The sequence below is a fragment of the Portunus trituberculatus genome, chromosome 5 (assembly GCF_017591435.1).
Source record: "Portunus trituberculatus isolate SZX2019 chromosome 5, ASM1759143v1, whole genome shotgun sequence".
NCBI lineage: Eukaryota > Metazoa > Arthropoda > Malacostraca > Decapoda > Portunidae > Portunus > Portunus trituberculatus.
Genome location: NC_059259.1, coordinates 9,889,796 through 9,913,647, shown reverse-complemented (window position 1 = coordinate 9,913,647; position 23,852 = coordinate 9,889,796). Strand labels below are relative to the sequence as shown.

The 23,852-nt window shown below is 44.0% G+C and overlaps 3 protein-coding genes across 4 annotated transcripts in view; 1 reads left to right on the top strand and 2 right to left on the bottom strand.

Moving 5' to 3' along the window:
• The window catches only part of LOC123514983, a 34,059-nt gene extending 17,862 nt beyond the window's left edge, over positions 1-16,197 (bottom strand). Inside the window, exons 1-17 of the mRNA XM_045273289.1 lie at positions 16,125-16,197; positions 13,168-13,260; positions 12,905-13,022; positions 12,253-12,405; positions 11,032-11,249; positions 10,131-10,265; positions 9,766-9,863; positions 9,422-9,539; positions 8,571-8,715; positions 7,357-7,527; positions 5,552-5,664; positions 4,357-4,467; positions 3,866-3,991; positions 2,876-3,055; positions 1,846-1,993; positions 1,397-1,482; positions 861-1,107 (exon numbers count right to left, since the gene is read on the bottom strand). Of these exons, the coding sequence (XP_045129224.1) occupies positions 861-1,107; positions 1,397-1,482; positions 1,846-1,993; positions 2,876-3,055; positions 3,866-3,991; positions 4,357-4,467; positions 5,552-5,664; positions 7,357-7,527; positions 8,571-8,715; positions 9,422-9,539; positions 9,766-9,863; positions 10,131-10,265; positions 11,032-11,249; positions 12,253-12,405; positions 12,905-13,022; positions 13,168-13,242 (2,242 nt within the window). The 5' untranslated portion in view covers positions 13,243-13,260; positions 16,125-16,197. The remainder of the gene's footprint in view (positions 1-860; positions 1,108-1,396; positions 1,483-1,845; positions 1,994-2,875; positions 3,056-3,865; positions 3,992-4,356; positions 4,468-5,551; positions 5,665-7,356; positions 7,528-8,570; positions 8,716-9,421; positions 9,540-9,765; positions 9,864-10,130; positions 10,266-11,031; positions 11,250-12,252; positions 12,406-12,904; positions 13,023-13,167; positions 13,261-16,124) is intronic.
• Positions 16,198-18,646: 2,449 nt separating this feature from the next.
• LOC123514727 (ankyrin homolog) lies at positions 18,647-20,563 on the top strand. Its single transcript, XM_045272812.1, has one exon. It carries the CDS (start codon positions 18,662-18,664, stop codon positions 20,327-20,329), a length of 1,668 nt encoding a protein of 555 aa, XP_045128747.1. The 5' UTR covers positions 18,647-18,661; the 3' UTR covers positions 20,330-20,563.
• LOC123514735 (probable basic-leucine zipper transcription factor C) lies at positions 20,337-21,722 on the bottom strand. Of its 2 annotated transcripts, XM_045272825.1 has the most exons (3): positions 21,677-21,722; positions 20,815-21,566; positions 20,337-20,475 (listed from the first exon to the last, which is right to left on the bottom strand). In XM_045272825.1, exons 2-3 carry the CDS (start codon positions 21,561-21,563, stop codon positions 20,376-20,378), a joined length of 849 nt encoding a protein of 282 aa, XP_045128760.1. In that variant the 5' UTR covers positions 21,564-21,566; positions 21,677-21,722; the 3' UTR covers positions 20,337-20,375. The 2 variants fall into 2 exon arrangements, with proteins under 2 accessions (XP_045128760.1, XP_045128770.1); XM_045272835.1 differs by lacking the exon at positions 21,677-21,722 and having other exon boundaries at positions 20,815-21,578.
• Between the last annotated feature and the right edge of the window lie 2,130 nt (positions 21,723-23,852).

Genomic DNA, 23,852 nt, shown 5'->3' with positions numbered 1-23,852 from the left:
GTGAACAATCAGAGGAAGGAAGAGATTCATGTTACAGTTAGTTGGCTACAAAGGAATTAGTTGGCCATGAAGGAATTACAGAAAAAAGAAAAGAATTAGTGGAAGCAAGATAGTGGAAAAATAGTACAGTCTAGTGGACTATGAAGGAATGAAGTGAAAGGAAGAATAGAAAAAGTGAAATACTAAGAATTCCAGGAGGCAAAGGAAGAACTAGGATGAGAAGAGTGAAGAGCAAAGTGATTTTAGGATAGTTTAGTTTGAAGGGATTTTTTTTAGTTTGATTAGTGGAGATGGAAAATATTAAGACCCAACTGCCAATTGTGATTTCAGATTGAGAATATTAAAAACCAAGTGATTACAGATTGAGAATAGTTTGGGAGGGAAAAAGACAAGATAAAGAACCAAGTGATTTAGACAAGAAAATTTACACATTACTATTAAAAATGGGAGGAAAAAGTGAAGAATCAAGGGATTTTAGACCAAGTTCACGTATGACTAGAATTGGAAACGGGACAGTTTAACACTAACACGCCAATGAAGCAAGCATCAGGAGTAGGAAAAGTGAATTAAGCATCAGAGTAGAAAAAACAAATTAGTGTAGCTGAAGGACTAATTCATCACACAGTAGAAGTTTGATAAATTAGTGAGGCTCGTGGACTCTACATACAAAGTGTAAATATCATGCAGTAAAAGTTTAAATAATCAAGCAAAAATTAGTGTGGGTTATGGACTAAGTAATCAAAAGTAATCACACAGCTTTAAGTCACCAAACTGTAGAAAATAAATTACCAAAAGGCTAGGAAAGTGTATCGTGTGGCTTATGGACCAAACAGAAGTACAAGTGACAGACTCAGACTCACTCCTGCCAGACACCACTAGGCTGTTGACCTTCACCACACCAAAGTCCTTGTGGCCAGAGATGGAGTGGTTGCCAGAGAGGGTCACCAGGTCCTGCATGTTGGTGCGGGCGAGGTCAGGGCCGCTGAGGTAGGTCACCGAGGCAGACACGCCGGCACCAAGGTCAGCGTGCTCCAGGGTGAGGCGGTGCAACTGCTGGTCACGCTGCAGCCAGATCAGTTTGTCCACGGAGAAGGGCTGCCCATTGATCTGCAGCAGGGAACCAGTTAAGCACAGTGGTTTAGACTCAAGGAACAACATCTTATCCCCTTCAGTATTGGGACATTTCTACCTCGAGATCTGTACAATTAGACCATTTTATTGACATTAGGATGGGTGTATGGAGGTCAGAAGATTAATGGCCACAATCTTCACTATCTTAATTCCCCAACACATGTTTCTGAAGCTGTAAAATCACCAAATAAACCAGAATGAATAGGGAAAGACATCATAGTGCTGAAGTTAAGTTTAAACAGCAAGATGCCTTTTCCAGCCTCACCATAGAAGTACGTAGCTTGTTGACGATAAAGTCGCCCATACCATGGCTGAACGGAATGAAGGTGGCATTGTGGAAGTGGAAACCATCTGAGGGGATCAAGATAAACAGCATCAACACCAGCTGCTACACACACCAACACACCCACCAGGCAAATGCACCCAAACTTCTCCAGTGTGTTTGAAGTTTTTTAATTAGTGTGTTGTGTGTGAGAAGAGTTTCAATCAATGTGTCAGGCATGTTAGAAGCTTCAAGTAAGTGTTGTGTTAGAAGAGTTTAAAACTGTGCCATGTATTAGAGAAGGTTGAATTAATGTCAGGTGTGTTAGAGGTTTGAAGCAAGTGTTGTGTTAGAAGAGTTTAAAATGGTGCCATGTGTTAGAACCTTAAATTAGTGTGCATTTGGAAGAGCTGGAGTTAGTGGAGTGAATTACACGATGTGGCACGACTCACTCAAGTTGGGGCCATCCAGCTTTACAGATCTGGCCACCATAGCCCGAGCCCTGGCCAGCCTGGCAAATGCTGCCTGCACCTCATCCAGGTTGGCCACGCTCTTGCTGAAGCTGTGGTCCACCTTGTAGCCATCCTGCCGCACATGGATCTGAAGTGGGGCACATAACAGCCTTACCCTCCTGTCTATGGCAAGTGGACACCCTTAAAACAAGTGGCCATCCTTAAAACTTTAGGACACCTTAAAACAAGTGGCCATCCTTAAAACATTTTAGGACATTCTTAAAACAGCATGGTTAAGAGGGATTCTTAGTGGACATCCTGTTAACCGTGTGGTTATGAAGAGGGATTCTTAGTGGACATCCTGAAACTGTTATTGAAGAGGGATTGTTAGTAGACATCCTGAAACAGTGTTGTTATTAAGAGAGATTTTTAGTGGACATCCTGTAAACATTGTGGTTATGAAGAGGGATTTTTAGGACATCTTGAAACAGTGCAGTTATTGAAGAGGGATTGTTAGTGGACATCCTGAAAACACTGCGGTTATGAAGTGATCATCATTCTGCCGAGCACTTCATAACTGAACGAATATAAAGGTTATGAACAAGTAATGTTATTTCACTGAGCAATTCACTTAACCTTTTAAATGAACAACATTATGGTTATGAACAGGGAGTCTTAACACATCGCTGAAGACTCCACTCCTATCGTGTGAATGAACGTACCCCAAAGTTTTGAAGATAAAGGGAAACTGGAGTTGCTCTATGAAAGGGTTAGAGGCTTAAAAACCACCCTCACCATTTAATAGAATGAAGGTTCTGCATCACAGGCCATAGTGAAATGTTAGTTTGGTGGGACATGGAATCCAGGAGTCTGTTACAGGACTAAATTATATGAAGTTTTGAAATTTAAATGTTTAAAATAGTTTTGAGGGAATATCTAGGAGTTTTAAATGAGGCAAAAATCATTGTGAAGTTTGAAAATATGAACCCTCAGCACCACCCACAATTCACCAATGCACCACCACACGCACCACGCCAATCGTGGAGACAGCATTGCTCTGAGCCAGCAGGAGGTTCCCAGTGATCCTGATAGGCCGGGGGAAGGTGAAGGGCTGGTCCCTCCTCGGTGCCCGCTGCACCCGTGCCAACACACTCCGGGGGTTCTTGCCCAGCTGGAACAGACTGCACCACTGCAGCTCAGCGTCCTCCTGCTGTCAATGGGAGAAAACAATGCAGTTACTAAAGGCTACTTCCTACATTAACTTCCTATATTAATCTCTTCAGTACTAGAATGAGATTTCATAGCCACTGGTTACTACTTGGCAATTTTACACATCCCTCCACAGCCACACAGCCTAAGCTCCCTCCTTATCAGTGGTAACCTTGAACACCAAAACAAGACAGTCAGGCAGCCATTCACAGCCAAGCATCCTGACAGTCACCACTCCAGGCCCACCTTATCACAAAAAGTACCTCCTCTGTTGCCTAAATGATGCTGTTACACAGCCACTCACCACATTTAATCTACCCACTGCTACCTTTGAACAAATAGACAAGACACTGATAGCTCTCCACAGCCCTCCCTTAATCACTCCCAGCTTTAAGCTTTAAACAGACAAGACACAGCCAATCCTCCAGAGTTTGTCTAACCACCGCCAGCTTTAAACACAGACAAGACACACAGCCAACCTTCCACAGCCCTCACCTAACCACTGCCAACTTTAAACAGACAAGGCACAGCTAGCTCTCCACAGCCTTTGTCTAACTACTGCCAACTTTAAACACAGACAAGACACACAGCTAGCCAGGGCTACAGTCAGCCCTCCACAGCTTTTGTCTAGCCACTGCCATCTTTAAACAGACAAGACACAGCCAGCCAGCCATTGTTTAACCACTACTAGCTTTAAACACAGACAAGATACAAACACAGCCAGCCCTCCAGTGCCTTTGTCTAACCACTGCCAGCTTTAAACACTGACACACACACACAGCCAGCCCTCCACAGATAGCCAGACACTCACCATTCTGGGTCTGAAGTGCTGGAACCTCAAGTAGTAAACAAGTGGCCTGCTGCTGCTGCGGTGAGTCAGGGTGAGGACAGCTTGGTTCACCCTCCCCAGGTACCCAATCCAAGCCTTCCTGATGCCCTGGGGAACAGAGACTTGGTGAAATACAGGAGCAGAGGGATGTGGAATAGGAGCAGAGGGGTGGAGTGTTGTGAGGCAGGGTGGTGTGGAAAAAGACGGTGGGGAAGGATGGCATGTTTGACTACTAGAACCACTCCCAAATTAACCAAAACACCCAACCCCACCCAAACCCACCCCAAAACAAAACCAAAACCCACCCAAAATGCACTTAACTCACCCAAACCCACCCAAAATACACCCAAACCCACCTCAACCTATCCCAAAATGAAACCAATAAAACTCAAACCCACTCATACACCCAAAACCCACCCAAAATTAATGGTACTTTACATAGCTATATGTTACTCCATCAAGGCAACACTCACCGCCTGTTTGATCTGGAAGGACATCTGAACGAACCGCCACCCGTTGTACTGGTAGAAGACAACACCACTCTGGCCACTCACCACCCCCAGCAGGAACTCTCCCCTGGGGCCCTGGTGGTAAGTGTGAGTGAGATTGTAAAGCATGTCAATTTTTTTCACTAACATTATGGACACATACCCCATCGTTATTATTATTATTGTACGTCGATTTTCTTCACTACAGTTATCATGAATGTTACTGTTATTACTATGCACAAATACTTTTAAATAGCCTATTATCTATTCTTACAATTAGTATGCACAACACCCCACTATAACATTAACTAGTATGGAAGGAATCAAGTCTCACCCCAGCACATCATTATGCTGAAACAGTCATGGGATTGTTAACTAGTACAGACGCAATCAGAGGGAAGTCATACCAGCTTCACTAATTCAAAGCCTCAGCAGATTCCAAGCTTTACTACCACTACAACACAAGCCTCGGAATTCAAACCACTAAAATGCTAAAACCTCAATTCAAGCTTTCCTAGTACAAACACGTACTAGATCCTCAGAATTCAAACTTTACTTATTCAAAATGCTAAAACATCAATCAAAATTTCCTAATACAGACAATCCTCAGAACTCAAAACTTTACTTATTCAAACTTTACTTGAACATTGAAAGAAACCTCACCTATTCAAAACCAAGAAAATCAAACCTCTAAAACCTCAAATAATCCAAGACTCAAAATAAAGCAATTTAAACATTCACCCAAACCAAGTAATCTGAGGCTTAAGTAATCCAAAACATGAAATCCCAAACAATTCAACCACCTGCCATGTTGGAAAACCTCTTCAGTACCGAGATGCAATTTTACAAGTTTTGGGCGAGATTAGACGATTTCATTGACATTAGGAAATGGTTTATGGAGGTCACAAGATTAATGGCCAATGGAGGTCACATGATTAATGGCCAATTGAGGTCACAAGATTAATGGCCAGTTTTCACTATTGTAATCCTCCACACAAGTATAAAACCAGCAAATAGTAAGCAGAATAGATATGAAAACACGTCATAGTACTGAAGGGGTTAAGAAAATATAACCTAACTCAACCTTCAATGCAAACCCAAGTAATCTGAGCCTTAAGTAATCCAAAAGTAATCCCAAACAATTCTGGTGTGTGAGAGTGCAGTGTTAGCAAAGTCTCACCTGGTACACCACCCACTGCCTTGCTGCCACTGTCTGGATGCACTGGAATGCCATAAACTTGTTCCTGTAAAACTTGTAGATCATGGATTCGGTGTGGTAGTTCTTCATGCCGGCTGTGTGAGAGACGATAGTGTTAAAGGGGAACATTAAAGATTGGTGATGATATTGAGTGTTAAGTAAGAGGGGAACAATATTGGTGTTAGCGAGTGTTACGGTGTGGTAGTTCTTCATGCCAGATGTGTGAGAGAAGATAGTGTTAAAAGGGGAACATTAAAGATTGGTGACAATATTGAGTGTGTTAAGTAAGAGGGAAACAATATTGGTGATAGCGAGTGTTGAGAGGGAACATTCAAGACTTGTGACGATAGGAAGTGTTTTAAGAGGGAAATTTATGCTAGGAGAATTAAGGGAAAAAATATTAAGCTTGGTACTTCATGCCAACTGTGGAGAGGGAACTTGTCTTAAGGAGATAGTGTTAAGAGGGAAACATGGAGACAATAGCAAGTGTTTTAAGAGGCAAATTTATCATGCTAAGCGAAATGAGGAAAAATATTAAGCTTAGTACTTCATGCCAGCTGTGGAGAAGTAACTAGTCTTAAGCTGGAAACCTAACAAGAAAAGTGAAAGGAAAATAGAAAAGGGAAATATGAAGCCAAGTGATGAAGTCTAATGCTAAAGAGGAACAAGGCTAAGTGACTGGAGGGAAAAATATGAAGCTAGGTACTACTTCATGGCGGCTGTGTGCGTGTGGAGAGGAAGTGGTGTTAGAAGGCAACATATCCAGCCAAGTGAATGGAGGGAAAGATTAAGGTAAGTGAGCCACGTAAGTGAACCAGTCTGTTATGTTAAAGGTAAACACATTAACCCAAGGAAATTAAGGGAAAATTCTGAAGCTTGGCAGTTCTTTACGCTTGCTGTGTGAGGAGGGAACTAGCGAGGGAAACTTACCAAGTGAACTTACGAGGAAAAATGTGAAGTCAAGTAGAGGAGTCTTTGTAATGTTAATGAGGAGACTTGTTAACCTAAAAGTGAAGAAAAATATGAAGTGGAAGAGTCTTTGTAATGTTAACGAGGCAAGACTTCTCAAGCTAAATGTATTGAAAGAAAAATAAGCTTAATTGCTACTCCATGTTAACTGTGGAAATGGAAGTAGTCTTAAGCTGGAAATACATGAAGGAAAGTGAATGAGAGGAAAAATAAAGGTAAGTGGAGGAGTCTTTGTAATGCTAACAAGTGGCTGTGTGAGAGGACACTATAGCAAGAGGGAACATACCAAGTGAAGTGAAGGAGAGGAAAAATAAAGTGGGAGGCTTTGTAATGCTGAAGGGAATTCAAGCCAAGTGATTGGAAGGAAAAATATTAAGTTTATTACCCCACCAAGTGGAGATTGAATGAGAGGAAAAATCTGTAATGCTGAAGGGAATTAAGACAGTGATCGGAAGGAAAAATATTAAGTCTGTTACCTAATGCCAACTGTGTGGAGAGGGAAGTAGTCTTAAGCTGGGAACTTGTGAAGCTTAGTGAAAGAAATAGGAAGGCAAGTGAAGCTGTAAGACTAGTATGTATAATGTTAGTGATAGATTTTTTTGGCATTTTTCTTTTTTGCCATGTTAGGCATGATTAAGCAAATCTATCTTGTAATGTTGAGGCAAAAATATGAAACAACCATATCCTAACATACTTATCCTACCCTTTACATTTCCCTTCCCCCTTCCCCTTCCCCTTCTGTACTATCCTGTCCTGTCTCATTCCATCCTGTACCATCGCATATTGTCCTGTCCCATCCCGTCCGTCCCACCACTCACCAGCATTGACAGAGTACTCATTAGCCACCACCAGGAAGTGCTCCTCCTTGTGGGCACTCCTGAAGGTGAAGGAGGCAAAGCTACGGGCAGCGCTGGTGCGGACTCGCTGGAACAGTCTGGTGCCCACGCCCGACTCGTAGACAAAGATGTCGCTGTGTGTCTCAGTGTTCCCTGCGGTCATTGTTTGGATTCAAGATTAATTTAGTGCCAAGTCCTAGTTTGTGCGAATTAATGCAAGGTAAGAATGAAATAATGATTCTTTAATTCCATGCAAGTCAGTTACTTCTTAGTCTTTGTGAATCCCATGTCTTCCTCAAAAACCCTTAAAATCTAACTGCCTTAAAAAATGCCAGATATCCAATACTGCCTTCAAAAACCCTTCAAATCTAATAATCTCTTCAAAACCCCCTCAAATCTAATCCATCTTCAAAATTGCCAGATAACCAATGCTGCCTTCAAATCTAATACTCTTCAAAATTGCCTGATACCCAATGCTGCCTTCAAAAACCCTTTAAATCAAACATGGTCTTCAAAAACCCTTTGAATCTAAATGCTGCCTTCAAAACCCTTCAAATCTAATAGTCTGTCTTCAGAATTGTCTGATACCCAGTGCTGCCTTCAAAAACCCTTAAAATCTCAAGTCTTCTTCACAGTTGCTTAAAATCTAACAGTCTTCCTTCAAAATTGCTTTAAATAGTCTTAGTCACTCTCCTTAAATGAAATTACTGTACCAATCTTCCTTCAGATCCAATCCAAGACAGAGCAAAACCTGCATTCTCCGAAGCAGACCTATTCATTCAGACAGTCACCAGGTACACAGCCTTGCCATCACCACCAGGTACACACAGCCTTGCCATAATTTTTTGCCACTTAATTGTCACCAGGTACATTGTTCAGAAGCATACCTATTCATTCAGTCACCAGGTACACACAGCCTTGCCATCACCATTCTTTGCCACCTAAGTCACTGGGTAAAACACACCATCCCTTTTCATCTATCACGAGGCAGTCACCAAGATCCACACACCATTCTATACCACCTGACTCACCAAACAGTCAAATACAACACCTCCCATTCCTGCCCATCTATCACCAGGCAGTCATCAGGATCAACACTTCCCATTCTACACCACCTAACTCACCCAACAGTCACCAAGTGATACACTCCCCATTCTAGCTTAACTATCACCAGGCAGTCACCAAGTATAACTCACCATCCTTGCCCATAAAGTTTGCCACAGCTAGGAAGTGCCTGGAGCCAATCACCAGCTTGGCAAACCCTCGTGCGTGTTTGGTGATGAACGCTGCCTTTTCCAGGTGGTTGTAGCTGGTGAACAACCTGCCTTCCACCATCATACTCTGTCCACGGAAGTACCAAAGGAGAGGGTAGGTGAAGGAGGCAAGGAGAGGGTAGGTGAAGGAGGGTAGATGAAGGGGAGGGAGGGGAGGAAAGAACAGGAAGGAGAGGATAGATGAAGGAAGGAAAGGAAATGGAGTAGATGCAGGAAAGGAATGAAAGGGAAGCAAAGGAAGGGAGGGTAGGGAAAAGAAGGGATAGATACTGAATAAGTAAAAGACCATTATATTCACCAGTATAGCCAACAGTACTCCCTTTATGCATCTCACTAAATCTCAAACTGAACCTTCCCTACATACTAAACCTACGTTCTAAATCATTTCTTGACACTCAACACCACAGTAACACCATAAAGAATATACAGCATTAGGTTAATCCCTTATGTACTGGAACACACTTTTGCCTCCATTTTAGGTGTATTAGACTACTTTATTGACATGCAAGAGTCTATGGAGGTCAGAAGATTAATGGCTACAAGTGATTATATTCTATTGACATTAGGAATGGTTTGTGGATGTCAAGATTAATGGGTAGAGTCTTCAGTATTCTAATCCTCACTCAAGTGTCTGAAGCTGTATAAAATCAATTGGCAAACCAACAAAAAACATGCCATGGTACTGAAGACAAACCTATACATATACTAAAAATCCTTCCCTGGCATCTTAACACTGACCACCACACAATACAACGTTTGGTTAGGTCTCTCACCCGATGTCTGAAGATATCACTGGCCACCTGCGTCAGCCCGTCCACCTGCAGGCCACCATACAGAGTCCTCACCTCCAGTGTATTGAGGAAGGCTATCAGTGCGTGGTCCTCATAACGCCTGGAGCAGAACAATAGGTTTTATTACCATGAAAGTTGTCCAGCATGTGGCGCTGTCTAACATATGGCTCTAATACCTGAAGCACAACTATAGAGTCAGTTGCTACCATCAATATGCATCTACCCTAACACACGAGGCCTTAATGCACCAAGAACAAAATCTTGATCACTAAACGTATTGCAACACCACAGCACAAGGCCATAACACAGCCACAGCCAATACCCACCAAACTAGCAGGTCTCTCACAGAATGGGTGGGCAGAGGTCGCCGCAAGGTCACCTCCAGCTTGTCATGCCATGTCATGCGGTACACACCACTGCCGTTCTGCACACAAACATGTACACCATTACAACTCCACAAAGGGAGTGAAAAGATGCATTACTTGTATATCACAATTATGGCAACTAACTTATGCATAGTTACTGGTTACTAATATCAAACAATTCTTGCTTAAATTACGAGTACAATTGGTTGCTTTTACAGTCCATTTCTTGATATGGTAACCAATTCATGCATGGTTACCACTCACTATCAAACAGAACTCTTGCTTTAATCAAGAGTACAATCAGTTTCTTGATGGTTAAGTTGTACCTTGGTGGACTCAAAGTGCTGGTGCTGGTACAGCCTCTCTGCACACACAAAGTCCACAAAGTCTATTGCCTTCAGGAACACCTCACACTTCACTGCACCATTGGTCTCCACTATGGTACTCTGCATCTGGTTACCCTGGGAAGGTATGGTTTCCTTAGCCATCAGAAAGTCAAAGATGTCCGAGTTTAAGCTATCGGAGAATTCAACAAAATCTTTTGCTATTGAATTCAACAATATATTTTCTTAAACTATTATAAAGTATAAGGAAGATTTGACAAAAGTTAATAATCTCTGTATCAAAGAACTTCCACATTGTCTAATTTAATTGTGTCCATCCATCCATCCTTATCACATCATCCATCCATATTACCTTAAACCTTTAGCTTCCCACATTTACATCTTACAGCCACACACATCTCTTAATTATCCTCCTTACACATCTCATTCCTTACCCTGACATCATACCCATCACACACCTCTCAATACTTACCCTAACAGCACACACACCACCAATCAGCTTAACCTTTCACTCAAACCTAACATACACACCACACACCTCTCAATCCTCACGCCTTACCCCGACGTCACACTCGCATGTACACCACACCCATGTACATCTCTCAACCTCCATTTCTTACCCTGACAGCACACTCCACACTCCCCTTTCAAACCTCGCTTCTCATCCCGACAGAACACTTCACACCTACACTCTCAACACTTTCCACTCTTCAACCTGACACACCTCTCTATCACCACACCCACACTTCACTTCTCACCCTGACAGCACACACACCACACATCATTCTATTATCACTTCCTACCCTGATACCACCCACACCACACCCCTAACTCTGGACAGCACACACAGCATACCCAACACCATTCAACCTTTGCTTCTCACCCAGACAGCATAAATGTAAAGATGACCAGCTTGGCCAGACATCAGTGCACCATCAGCGTCTGTGAAGACCTGCGTCACCATCCAGAAGATTATACTGCGGTGCTCAAAGACCATCATGGAGGCAGGGTTGGCGGGGGACAGGAAGGTCTTGAAGTGGTGCATTACGTCCTCATCCAGACCCAAGAAACGATACACAGACTCCCCAGAGCTGGTTGTACCTTTATTATGGTGTGAAGTGTGACTGGAAGTGTGACTGGTTAGGCAGTGAAATTTGTACTTTGTTAGTGTTCTGTGGAGGGTATTGTTTAGCTGTTAAGCATATGGGGAGCTATTCTTTGAGATTGCATGGGGGTTGATCGAGGCTGAATTTAGTGTTCAGTGTGGAAGGCATTTTTTAGCGGTTTAGAGTGTGGAAGGCATTTTTTAGCGGTTTAGATCGAGGCTGAATTTAGTGTTCAGTGTGGAAGGCATTTTTTAGCAGTTTAGAGTGTGGAAGGCATTTTTTAGCGGTTTAGATCGAGGCTGAATTTAGTGTTCAGTGTGGAAGGCATTTTTTAGCTGTTAAGCATATGGGGAGTAATTTTTTGATTGCATGGAGGTTGATAAGAGCCGAATTTTGTACTTTGTCAAGTGTACTGTGTGGAAGCATTCAATTTAGCTGTTATGCATATGACGAGCAATTCTGAGGTTGCTTGGGGGTTCATTGGGTAGGAGGAAGGTTATTGCAATTAGTGTGTGGTGTCATGTTTAGCTGTTTATGTATACTGAGTGGGGTTCCTTGGGATTGCTTTGGGATTATTGGGAAGAGGAAAGGTTATAGCTATGGGTTGTAGGAAGACAATATAAATCCATAATGCACAATAATTAATTTCAGTCCCATTTTATACCAAGACTTCAGATAACACTTTGCATATACGAGCATGTACTGTAATATTTTAGTATCAAGACCCAATTACACTGAAAATATAAATATATACTTCAACTCAAAAATCAATGGGACCACAAATCTATAGTCAGTAACATTTAGAATCTTCACCCCTTCAATACTGGAACATCTCTATACCTTGAGATTGTGTGCATGATCAGACTTGCATTGACATAAGGAAGGGTGGAAGGGTCTATGGAGGTCAGAAGATTGATTTCCAGTTTTCATTATCATAATCCCCCTACCAACGTACACCTGGACTCCCAATGAGCAGAGTAGCCAGGCAGGATGCTCACCAGGCTGGGCAGGGGCAGGGGCAGGGGCAGAGACAATGTAGTCTTCGTCGTAGGAAGGACTCCGCCGGCGGTCACGTTGCATGGTTATCATCTCATCTACGCCCTCCGTCACCGTCTTGCTGGCGCTGTTCAGGGCGTCCATCACCACCTGGTCTGTGTGCCAAGGAAGATTAAAGGACACTTGTCATCAATTAATTCTGTCATTAATTCTTTTGACATAATACAAAATTCTTTGATTCTATAATACAATTCTTTGATTCTATAATACAACTAAACACAGATCTAATCTGTATTCTTAGATACCATCATAACCAATCACAATTTTATCAATTAACTTCTATGGCCATTTCTTTTTGCATTTGATTTCTTTTTGTGTTTGTTTTTACACATTTAAAAACAACTTTAGGATTTGTCAAGACTGCTTTCATTCTATCATAACCAAGCAAAGATCTATATCAATTAACTTGTATGGCTATTTTTTACTCTGCTTTTTTACAATACAACTTTTTTGGGTTTTGGTCATTAGCTTCTTTCATTCTCTAATTAAGCAAGCACAGATCTATGCCAATCAACTTCCATGGCTATTTCTTTTTGCTCTTTGCTTTTCAACTTTTTTGGGGAACTCCGTGTCTTGCTACCCTAGGCCACCTACCAGTGTAGTCTGAAGAGCTGGACACGCTGTCATAACCTGAGCGAATCTTCTTCCACAGTCCGTCAATCCACCTGGGCAAACGGTGGGACCTCTCATCGGTAGCTGGGACGGCCTCCACCTGCAGGGAGGACCAGTAAGACTAGGTAAAATAATAACTATGCAAGAATAGTCCTACATAAGTAGCAACATTTTAAGTAAAGAAACAAATGAATTATCCAAATTTGATTCGAGACACTCGTGCACTTCTTCACCTCAGTACCCACCAGAGTAACGAACCCTAGTAGGAACACCAGCAGCAGGCCCAGGAAACGGCGCCGCCCTCCTGAAGGCGCCGACATGTTGGAAGTGGTGGTGGTCTGGAAAAGGAGCCAAGTTAGAAAACAAAGGAAATGAATTAAAAGCGTCTACGACACAGGGAAAGTGGTTTGAATGCCAAGTCTTAACGTAGTTCACCCAGGAGTGACGAGGTGACATCGCTGTCCCTGGTGTGCGCCTGTGGTGTGCCTGGTCTGTCATACGTAATTTTCAGCTCTTATTATATCTGGTCTGATTAGGATATTAGTCCTATAGACCCTTCCACACAATTTGAACAAAGGTGACAGGGGCGTGGAGCACAGGTACACAAGCTGGACACGAACACAGCATGACGCGGGTTACGAAAGCGGCGCCGGCGGGAACGAAGTCACCACCCTGTCACCAGTCTTGCCTCAAATATTTATTTACTGTGAAGTCACATGGATACACCGCGGTGCATTGTGGAGGTGGGGGAGTTACAAAGTGGTTTGTGAACTTGTGGTGTAACATTCGGCTCGCAATATGCCCGGTTTACAGTCCCAGTTACGGACAACCCACGTGTAGCCCCACTAAAGTCACCACTCCGTCACCAGTCTTGCCTCCAATATTTGTTTACAGTGTGACGTCATGTATACACAGCGGTGCATTTAGCGGTGCATTTGAGGGAAAGTCCGAGTCACTAGTCTGGACACTGCTCATGAATGCCCGGGTTAGTGGTTACAGTTCCAGGTGCGGCGGGGCATATGGACAAGCCACGTGTAGCCCTTCACCCCACCACCACCAGTGACAGAATGGAGGCCGAGGGGCTAGCTGTGTGCAATGTCCCCGGGGCTTAGCGTGTTGACAGTACCCCAATGAGCTACGAGAAATTGGCACGACTGGACAAGCGGACGACTGTAGACAGTCACGCCACGCCACGCCCTGCCACGCCAGTTACCCCTCCGATATAAACGCAAGTGAAGACCATTTATATAAACTATGCTTAATGCAATTTCTACGTAGTTTAAAGATCGCAGGTTTGAAAAAAAAAAAAGAAGTCAAAGCGATTGATAATGAAAGAAATAAACGGATTGACTACCAAAGCTGTACGAGTGAACACATTTGTTGTATTTAGCAATTTCTACGTAGTTTAGATACCGCATGCGAGTGTGGAAGTAGTAAAGACGCCTCGGTGATTGGTAATGAAAATAACCGAATAACCATCGAAGGGGATTAACTAACACTTATTTGCGTTGTTAAGGAGCCGTGGGAAGACAGGAAAGGAGACTCATACGGAAAAAGGCGATGAAGGGCAAGGGAGAACATCTTAAACGAGTGATGGAAAGCTTGAACTTACTTAACCTCACCAATCAACCTCATTTCGCTACCAATCAACCACCGTTAACTAGCCAACCAGCAACCACCACTATCACTTCACCAGAACAGCCGTTTAACCCCTTCAGCACTGGGACACGTTTTCACCACCAGTTTTAGGTGTATGATTGGACGATTTTATTTACATTACGTATGTAGGTCAGGATTAATGGCTAGTCTTCACTATTACTAATCCCAACTTGGGGGATCTTAAGCTGTATAGAACCTGTAGAATGAATATGAAAACGCGTCACCAGTCTTTACTAATCAAGCTACATGGTATAAAAAAAAAAAAAAGCAAATGCATACGCCCATTCAAGCCACTGTTCGTCTACAAATGGAATATAAAGCCTGTATTTTCAAACACTGCTTCACCATAATTCAAAAGGCTTTATTTAAATTCCCGCGAGTCTTAAGGCGTTTTATTGTTTAGACGCAAAGCGTTTTATTGTTCTAGAGGCAGAGTAACAAGATTCCTGCATTATTCATTTAAAACGTCTTAAAAAATCTTATATACCTTTCCGATCATCTAAGGCGCTTGAAAATAGTTATGTTGAGAGCAGTTTCCGAATACGGACGTAAGTAACAAGCATATACGTTAATAAGTCACCTAACACCGATCTCTGGGAATTTAATATGGCTTGTATAAGGTGGTGCGTTAGGGATACTTCTACGTAGAATAAAGTATTTTTAACTCACGTATTAAGACGCATTTTTAACCATGACTTAGGCGTAAGACTATTTCATTCGTCTGAAGGGACAGGTCAAAAGAATGGCCAGAGTGTCTTATTTCAATCCTCCACACAAGTTTCTGAAGCTGTATAAAATCGCCAAATAGCAGGATGAATATGAAAACGCGGAGTAGAATCGTTCAAGGCTTCGTTCTCACACCACCACTGATTGTTGTTGCCTCGTCTAATCACGTTATGGAACCGAACTACGTCACTGGTTTTCACCGTCACTGCCTTTCATAAGGCATGAAAAATACCACGTTCACTCAAGCCATGCGTCACCTACCACCCCACGCCATACCGTCACGCCGCGTCACTACAACAGTATTTGACCTTACTTCGTCACACGTCTGGACCAGCATCTTACACTGCCACCGTCACATTACAATAGACATTGACTCACCGCTGCCATCACGCCATCACTCATCAACCACACCAACGTCAAGCACCACCACCCATCACTAGCCTAGAAACACCACTACCACACCCAATTCCAACACTCACCCATAACCACGCACACCTAACATTTCCAACAGCCCCACAACCAGCACACACCACCCTCATCAAGCACCACCACCTTCATCAAGCACCAGCCCAAGACGCATACCATCGCAACACTCCATATCCACGCACACCAAACACGCACTCTTAAACCCACACACCACCACATACATGACAATCAAGCACCTCCACTCATCACAAACCAGCAAAAAACACCATCCCAACACACTCCATATCCACGCACACCAAACACTTCCAACAACCACACACCACCACACTTAGATCCACCACATACCACGTCTCCACAGCGAACACCACTCACAATCACCACAAAACCTTACCTAGAGCACTGGGTAAGCGGCGCGTCCCCCCTTCTGTCACCTGCCGGGGCTCTCTAACCACTGCACGGCGTCTTGGTGGTGATAGTGCCGAAGTAAACTGATGTGACTCTCTTTGCGAATCTCGAGACGAAACACGAATCAGTGAAAGTAACGCTTTGAAACTTAGCTTGGTTTTATTTGGGTTTATTTTAGCAATGGAAGATGAGGAAGGAATAGATCTAGAGGCGTGTATTTAGATGTTAATGTATTATGTTTTACTTTATTTGTATATTTAGTGAAGCTTCCATTGAAATACGAACCAGTAAAGCGAACCTAATGAGACTAAGACACGTAGCAGACATCTATATGCTTACTTTATTTATTTATTTATTCTTAGTGAATCAGTGAAGGGAACGCAATGAAAGTAGGAAAACATATGAACATTTATTTAGCTTTTTTTTTTATTTCACTCATCGTAGCTTAGAGAAAAGATAATGCTATGTTATCATGAACTACAACCTGTACAATCATTAGACGAACGCCGCCCTAGTTGTATTTAAGCTCCTCAATACCATGACGCGTTCCCATACTCATTCTGGTGACTATTTGGTGATTTTGTACAGCTTCAGAAACTTATGTAGGGGATTAAAATAGTGAAAACTGTGGCCATTAATCTTCTGACCTCCATAGACCCTTCCTAATGTTAATAAAATGGTCTAATCGTCTACAAATCTCAAGATAAAAATGCATCCCAGTACTGAAGGAGTTAATCTCTTCAGTACCAGGACGTGTTTCCATATTTATTCTGCTTACTATTTAGTGATTTTACATAGCTTCAAAAACTTATAGGGGGATTAGAATAGTGAAAACTGTGGCCATTAATCTTCTGACCTTCATAGAGCCTTCCTAATGTCAATAGAATGATCTAATCGTACACAAATCTCAAGGTGAAAATGCGTCTCGGTATTGAAGGAGTTAAGGTCAACAAGGCAACTTCATAACTAACTACACACATATCCAGTACAATGAAGTCGTTACAAGGAGCAGAGAGTGTTAATAATTGTACCATCATTAATTTATTACACATATTAGATAAACAATAACCTTTTCAGTGCCATGGCGCGTTTCCATATTCATTCTGGTGATTCTGTACAGCTTCACAAACTCATTAGGGGATTAAAATAGTGAAAACAGTGGCTATTAATCTTCTGACCCCCATAAACCCTTCAATAATGTAAGTAAAATGATCTAATCGTACCAAAAGTCGTGGTAAAAACGCGTCCCGGTACTGAAGAGGTTAATAGACACTGGAAAAAGCTAAATAAAACAAAAGAACACGTAAATCAAAGTTTCATCCTATATCTAGTAATACAAAAAAAAAAAAAAAACAATAGACGATATAACTACAAATTTCTACAAAACAAGACTTCGACCTACTTTCATTAATATTGTTTCAAATACCACGACTTACTATGAAGCTGATCTGAGACTTCTAATGCCGAAGGGTGCGACTGAAAGGCTGGCCAGGAGACAAGGAAGGGAGGAGAGACATGCAGAGAAGAAAAGAGAGAAACTGACAGATAAAGGGGAAGGAGGGAGAATAGGAGAGAAAAAGAGACAGTAAAGAGGAGAAGGAGAAAGGAGCAAGAAAGTGAGGTTTAGGTAAAAGAGAGAAAGGAGATAGTAAAGAGATTGAGAAGGAGAAGGAGAAAGGAGAAAGTGAGGTTTAGGTAAAAGAGAGAAAGGGGGATAGTAAAGAGATTGAGAGAGAGAGAGAAGGAGAAAGGAGAAAGAAAGTGAGGTTTAGGTAAAAGAGAGAAAGGAGATAGTAAAGAAATTGAGAGAGGATGAGGAGAAAGGAGAAAGTGAGGTTTAGACAAAGGAGAGAAAGGAGAAGAAAGGTTAAAGAGAAAAAGAGTCTTAGAGGAAGAGAGGAGAAATAAGTGAGAAAGGAAAGTAATTAGGAAACAAGGAAGAGGGAAAGAAGAAAGCAAACGAGGAAATGAGAAGAGGTTGTTTAGAGATGTGCGTACAGGTGAAGTGGTGGTGGTGGTGGTGGTGGTAGTGATGATGTCACGAACAGAGGAGAGAAAAAAAAAGAACAGAATCACGAAGATTGACTAACACGTACTGCATGAGAAGATACGAAAGAAGGATGTGTCAGAGAAAGTATGGAAGAAGATGGATGATGCAGAGGAACATGTGGAAGATTAAAGGAGAACAAGATAAGGTAAGAACTGCAGAAAGTTAATTGTCATATCTCTCTCTCTCTCTCTCTCTCTCTCTCTCTGTTCTATATTACTTTGTGTGCATAAGAAAATATGTGTGATGGTGTGTGTGTATGATGGTGTGTGTTGGTGTAGAGCGCGGTATTGGCATGGCAGTGTTACTGGTCTGGCGTGGTGGGGAGGGGGGCGGGGGTGGTGGTGTCAGTGAGGGAGGGGTGGCGGTGAAGGGTTGGGGTGATCAGGTTGGATGTGGTGGGTCAGGTGTGGTGATGGTGGTGGTGACAGCGATGAGGGGCGGGGCGTATATATATAGCCGCGGGGCGTAAGGGCATGAGGGCGTGGGGCCGAGGGGTGTTGGCAGTGCGCCGCGCCGTGAGCGCCGGCAGGGCACAGTGTTGTGTTGAGTCGGGGTGCGCCATGCTGCCCCTCGGCCCTGCCCTCAGGAGTGGCCTGGCGGGGACGTCGCAGCAGGTGGGCCCCGAGGGGAACGATGCCGCGCGTGTGGCCCGTGCCTTCGCGACGTGTGACGAGGAGGCGGTGCGTACTTGGCTGCAGGGGGGCGGGAATCCCAACCTGGTGCTGGCAGGGGGCTACACGCCCCTCACCTTCCTGGTGTGTAACTCTGACTCTGACCGCTGGGAGGCCGTGGTGCTCCTGCTGCTGAAGGCTGGCGCGTCACCTCACACTCGCGCGCCCAAGGGTACGCCGCTGTTGACGTTGCTGGTAAAGTCGTGCAGCACGGAGCTGGTGCGGCTAGTGCTGGAGCTGGGCGCCGAGGTGGACGTGCGAGGGCCTGATGGGGACACGCCACTGCTGTGCGCCGTGCACTACCGCCAGGTGGACACGCTCAAGGTGTTGCTGGAGCGCGGCGCGAACCCCAACGTGACCTCACGGGATGGCAACGCGGCACTCATGTGGGCGGCGGGGCGCAGCGACGGCATCGGCATGCAGCAGTCCATGGCGTGCGTGCGTGTGCTGCTGGCCCACGGCGCAGACCCGAACTTCAGCAATCCGCGGGGATACACGCCGCTCATGGCGGCAGCCATCATTCGCGAGCGAAACGCCGTGCACGCCTTGCTGGCGGCGGGCGCCGCGCCGGACACGCCTGACGCCAAGGGTGAGACGGCCCTCATCAAGGCGTCACAGGCGGATGCTGTAGGCGTGATGGAAGAGCTGCTGGCAGGCGGCGCCGACGTGGAAGCCCGCACTGAGGCAGGCAGCACGGCGCTGATGACCGCCTCGTCCATTGAAGCCGTGACATTGCTGCTGCAGAAGGGCGCCCGGCCAGACGTGGCTGCCAGCGATGGCACCACCGCCCTGCACCTCCAGGCCGTGGAGGGGCACCCTGAGCAGGTACTGCGCCTGCTGGAGTACGGCGCCGAGCTGGAGGCGCGGGACGGCCAGGGCAACACGGCTCTGCACGCCGCGGTGCGCTGCAAGAGTCACGCTGTGGCGGGCCTACTGATTGACGCGGGGGCGCAGGTGGACGTGCACAATGACGTGGGCGCCACGGCAGTGCACGAAGCGGTGGTGGCCTGGGACTACTTCAACACCATCGACATCTTCCCTGCCCTCAACACCCCCGCCCTGCGCTCCGAACTGGTGCGCTACATTGCCGAGAACGCCGCGAGCTCTCAGAGGATGCTGGCCACACTGCTGCAGGAAGGCGCCGATCCGGGGCGAGCCGGCCAGGGTGGCGTGACGCCCCTCATGCTGGCTGTCGCCTCGGGCCAGGAGGGACTGTCACGGCTGCTGCTGGAGGCGGGGGCGGCGCCAGACGAGTGTGACGAGGCAGGACGCACGGCGCTGGCGTACGCGTGCCGCTGGGGCCACGAGGAGCAGGTGCAGCTGCTGCTGTCCTGGGACACTCCCGTCAACACCTTGGACCGCCACAACAATCTGCCGGTGTACTATGCCGCTAGCCCCGCCCACACCCCCATCCTGCTGGCCCTCATGGTGCCCCTCGCCTTCTACATGTGCTGCCGCGCCCCATCCTGATGGTGCACTGCCTCCTGACGCGTCCCTCACGCCCGCTAGGGTTGTCTTATTCACTCCACGTAGCGCTGTTCCAGTGTGAGGACGGGCGCGGCAGCAAGTGACAGCCGTGGTGCCGCTTGGCACACGCCCACTCCGCGCCCGCGCCTCTGCAAGGAAGGGAAGAATTTTATTGTATTTATTGTGTTGTCGCTGAAGAAACAAGATGGCCAAATGGTAATGATAGCAATGATAATAATAATAATAATAATAATAATAATAATAATAATAATCACAATAAGTTACTTGTATTATTACACCAGCATTGCAACATCCCTGAACTGAATCACGACACAGTAACACCACAACACCAACGCCTCTGCATCACCACTGCAGGCGGTGACCCTGTAGTGACTAGTGACTAGTGAGTGACTGTTTCTGTGGCCGCTGAAGGCAGCCCTGGTGAGTGTGAGGTGTGTGTTGATACAGGGCCAGGTGTCAGAACTCACCTGTGCACCATCTGCACCACCTGACACGCCAACCACCTGCTGCAGGGACGGGACGCGACCACCTGCCCCGCCCACGTGGCCACGGCACCCACAGACACCCCGGCAGCCACGCCCACCCCCGCCTCGCTGCTCACGTGTGGGACCAAGGACCAGGGATCGTCAGACTCATTTTCTTTAGCATTGTCCTCGTTTTCTTCAGGGACAGTCGGGTTGTATCTTGATTTCTGTGGTTTTCTGAAGTTCTGAATTTTCTGATGATTCGGTGCAGGAAAAGTGTGGATTTCCTGAGTTTTCTGGTAATTTGCTGCAGAAAAGACGCGTTTATTCCAATATTTCTGAGGATTTAATGCAGGATTAGTACATTTTCCCATAAAATTCTTGTTTTTTGTTGTTTTAAGACGGCGTTTTCTGTTGCTTTTTAATGGTAAACTAATGTATTCTGTCTCCTCAATTATTACCTTCAAAATGTCAGATATCATGTCATTATTAGCCACAGATCTAACGTGTCGACCATTTATGTCATTGTTGTTGTTGTTATTGTTATTGTTATTATTGTTATTGTTATTATTGTTATTGTTGTTGATGGTGATGACAGTGGTGATGAGCTGCAGCAGTATCAGAAGCAGGTTCATGAAGCCGAAGTAAGAGAAGGTTTGGTGAGGTGGTGCGCAGTACGATGCTCCTCTCGCCGCCGCCGCCTCAGTTCCCGCTCCCGCCTTCTCCACCGCTGCCGCCACCCACTCGTCCATTATCTATTAAAAGTGTTTGGTGTTAGTTGGTTTTATTATTATTTGTGTTTTGTATTATCTTTCGTATTTATCTATTTATTTTTTCATTATTTAGTTTTTGTGTTTTATTTTACCTTTCTGTTTTCTTGTTCGCATTTGTTTCATTAATTTATTTTTTTTTATTTTTGTATCATCTTTCTTATTTCTTTCAATTTTGTTTCATCATTTAATTTTCATATTCTATTTCACCTTTCACGTCTTTATTTTCTTTCATTTTTCATGTTTTCTGTTTCCTTTTCATTTATTCTTCATTTTTATTTATGTATCGTATTTGTGTCTTTACATTTCAACTTATTTTTTTTTTCATTCTTCCTGTTTCTTTTCGTTAATCGTATTCTTTTTAGTTTATTTCGTTTATTTTAACTTTTTTTCACATTTATCTTCTCTCAATGTCACTTTTTTTTTCCATTTTTTCATCGTTCATAGTCATTTCATTCATTTTCCACTATTTTCATCTATTTTTTCATCTTTCTTTTTTACACCTGCATTTTTTCCTTTTCCTTCTTTCAATCCCATTTTCTTTCTCGCCACCCATTGATTTTTCTCTCCCGTTCTCTCTTTCCTCCCTTCTTTTATCTCCATTACCTCCATTATTCCTTTCTTTCATATCTTTTGTTTTTCTATTCCTTTTTCTCTTCCTCTCTGGTCCTATCTTACTTTTACTCTCTATTTCCCTTATTCTCTTAATTTCTCCTCTTCCACCCTCTTCCATCTCTCTATGCCATCTTTCTCTCCAATCTTTGTTCTCTTGTTTTCTTTCTCCTCTTCCATTCTCTTCCATCTCTCTATAACGCCCTCTTTCTCTCATATTTATGCTTTCTCCCTCTCGTTTTCTTTCTCTTCTCCATTCTCTCCCATCTCTCTGTAACTTCTTTCTCTCCGATCTGTGTTGTCTCTTTGTTTATTCTTGCCTCTTCCATTCTCTTTCGTCTTTTCATCTATGTTCTTTCCCTCTCGATTTCTTTTTCTTTCTCCTCCATTCTCTCCCATCTCTCTGTAACTTCTTTCTCTCCGATCTGTGTTGTCTCTTCCCTCTCGAGTTCCTCCGTTAATCCTCTCCCAAGCGCTACCTCCTCCCTCTCTCCCGTTACTTAAATTTAAACCCTCCATACTCCTCCCGTTATCATTGTTATTGTTATTGTTATTGTTATTATCGTCATTATTGTTATTGTTGTTATTGTTATTGATGGTTAAAGTGATGATGTTAAGCCCAAGTTGACCTGCTATTAGTAAGAAGGCGAGGTAGCCCAGAGGATCAAACACTGGTGGGCATTTTTGGAACCGTGCGCTTGAGTGGAGTGGCGCTGCTGCTGGTGGTGGTAGTGGTGGTGGTGGTGATGGTGAATAAATATCCATCTCTCTGTGTGGTGGTGTTGAGTTAGTAAAAAGTAGTTTGATAGGTTATATTGCAATGTTTTTTTTTTTTTTTTTTTGTGTGTGTTGGTTTTCAAGGGTGTTTTTTTGGGGTTTTATTGAGCTGTGGTGGAGTGTATCATGTTTTCAAGGGTTTAACAGCTCTAGTGAGTGTTAAGTGTGAGTTTTTCAAAGGTTTAACCCCTTCATTACTGGGACACGTTTTTACCTTGAGATTACCGTACGATTGGACCATTTGATTGACACCAGGAAGGGTCTATGGAGGTCAGAAGATTAATGGTGACAGTCTTCACTATTTTAATCCTTTCAGTACTGTGATGCATTTTTATTTTGAGTTTTGTGTACCATTAGATAATTTTATTGACATTAGGAAGGGTCTATGGAGGCCTGAAGATTAATGGGCACAGTCTTCACTATTTCAATCTCCCCATGAGTTTCTGAAGCTGTATAGAATCACCAAGTAATCACCAGAATGAATATGGAAATGCGTCATGGTACTGAAAGGGTTAATAAGCTCTATAATGGTAGTTTATAAAGGTTTTCAATGTTTTTTTCATGGTTTTTGATAGTCTGGCAACGTTTAATGGTATTTGTCATATATTTCAAGGGTTTAGCAGGTCTAGTGAGTGTTTGTGAGTCTTTCAAAGGTTTAACACTCTAGTGGGAGTTCATAAGAGGTTCCAATAGTCTTTTATGGTTTTTGATAGTCTGCCAGGGCTTAATGGAATATTTGGAGTTTTTAAAAGGTTTCGAATGGTCTAATGAATCTCTCTCTCTCTCTCTCTCTCTCTGACGGTGCAACACACGGTAATGTTTACAACTGGCGGAGTGAAGAAGGTGTTGATTGCACGCACACACACACGCACACGTAATAGT

What these genes read in the sequence shown, in the direction of transcription:
- LOC123514727 (XM_045272812.1), top strand. Translation starts at nt 18,662, where the DNA reads ATGAGGGCGTGGGGCCGAGGGGTGTTGGCAGTGCGCCGCGCCGTGAGC.
- LOC123514735 (XM_045272825.1), bottom strand. Translation starts at nt 21,563, where the DNA reads ATGGACGAGTGGGTGGCGGCAGCGGTGGAGAAGGCGGGAGCGGGAACT. An exon ending in GTGGTGCAGATGGTGCACAG is followed by an intron (nt 20,476 to 20,814) that starts GTGAGTTCTGAC and finishes CCTTCCTTGCAG; the next exon opens with AGGCGCGGGCGCGGAGTGGG.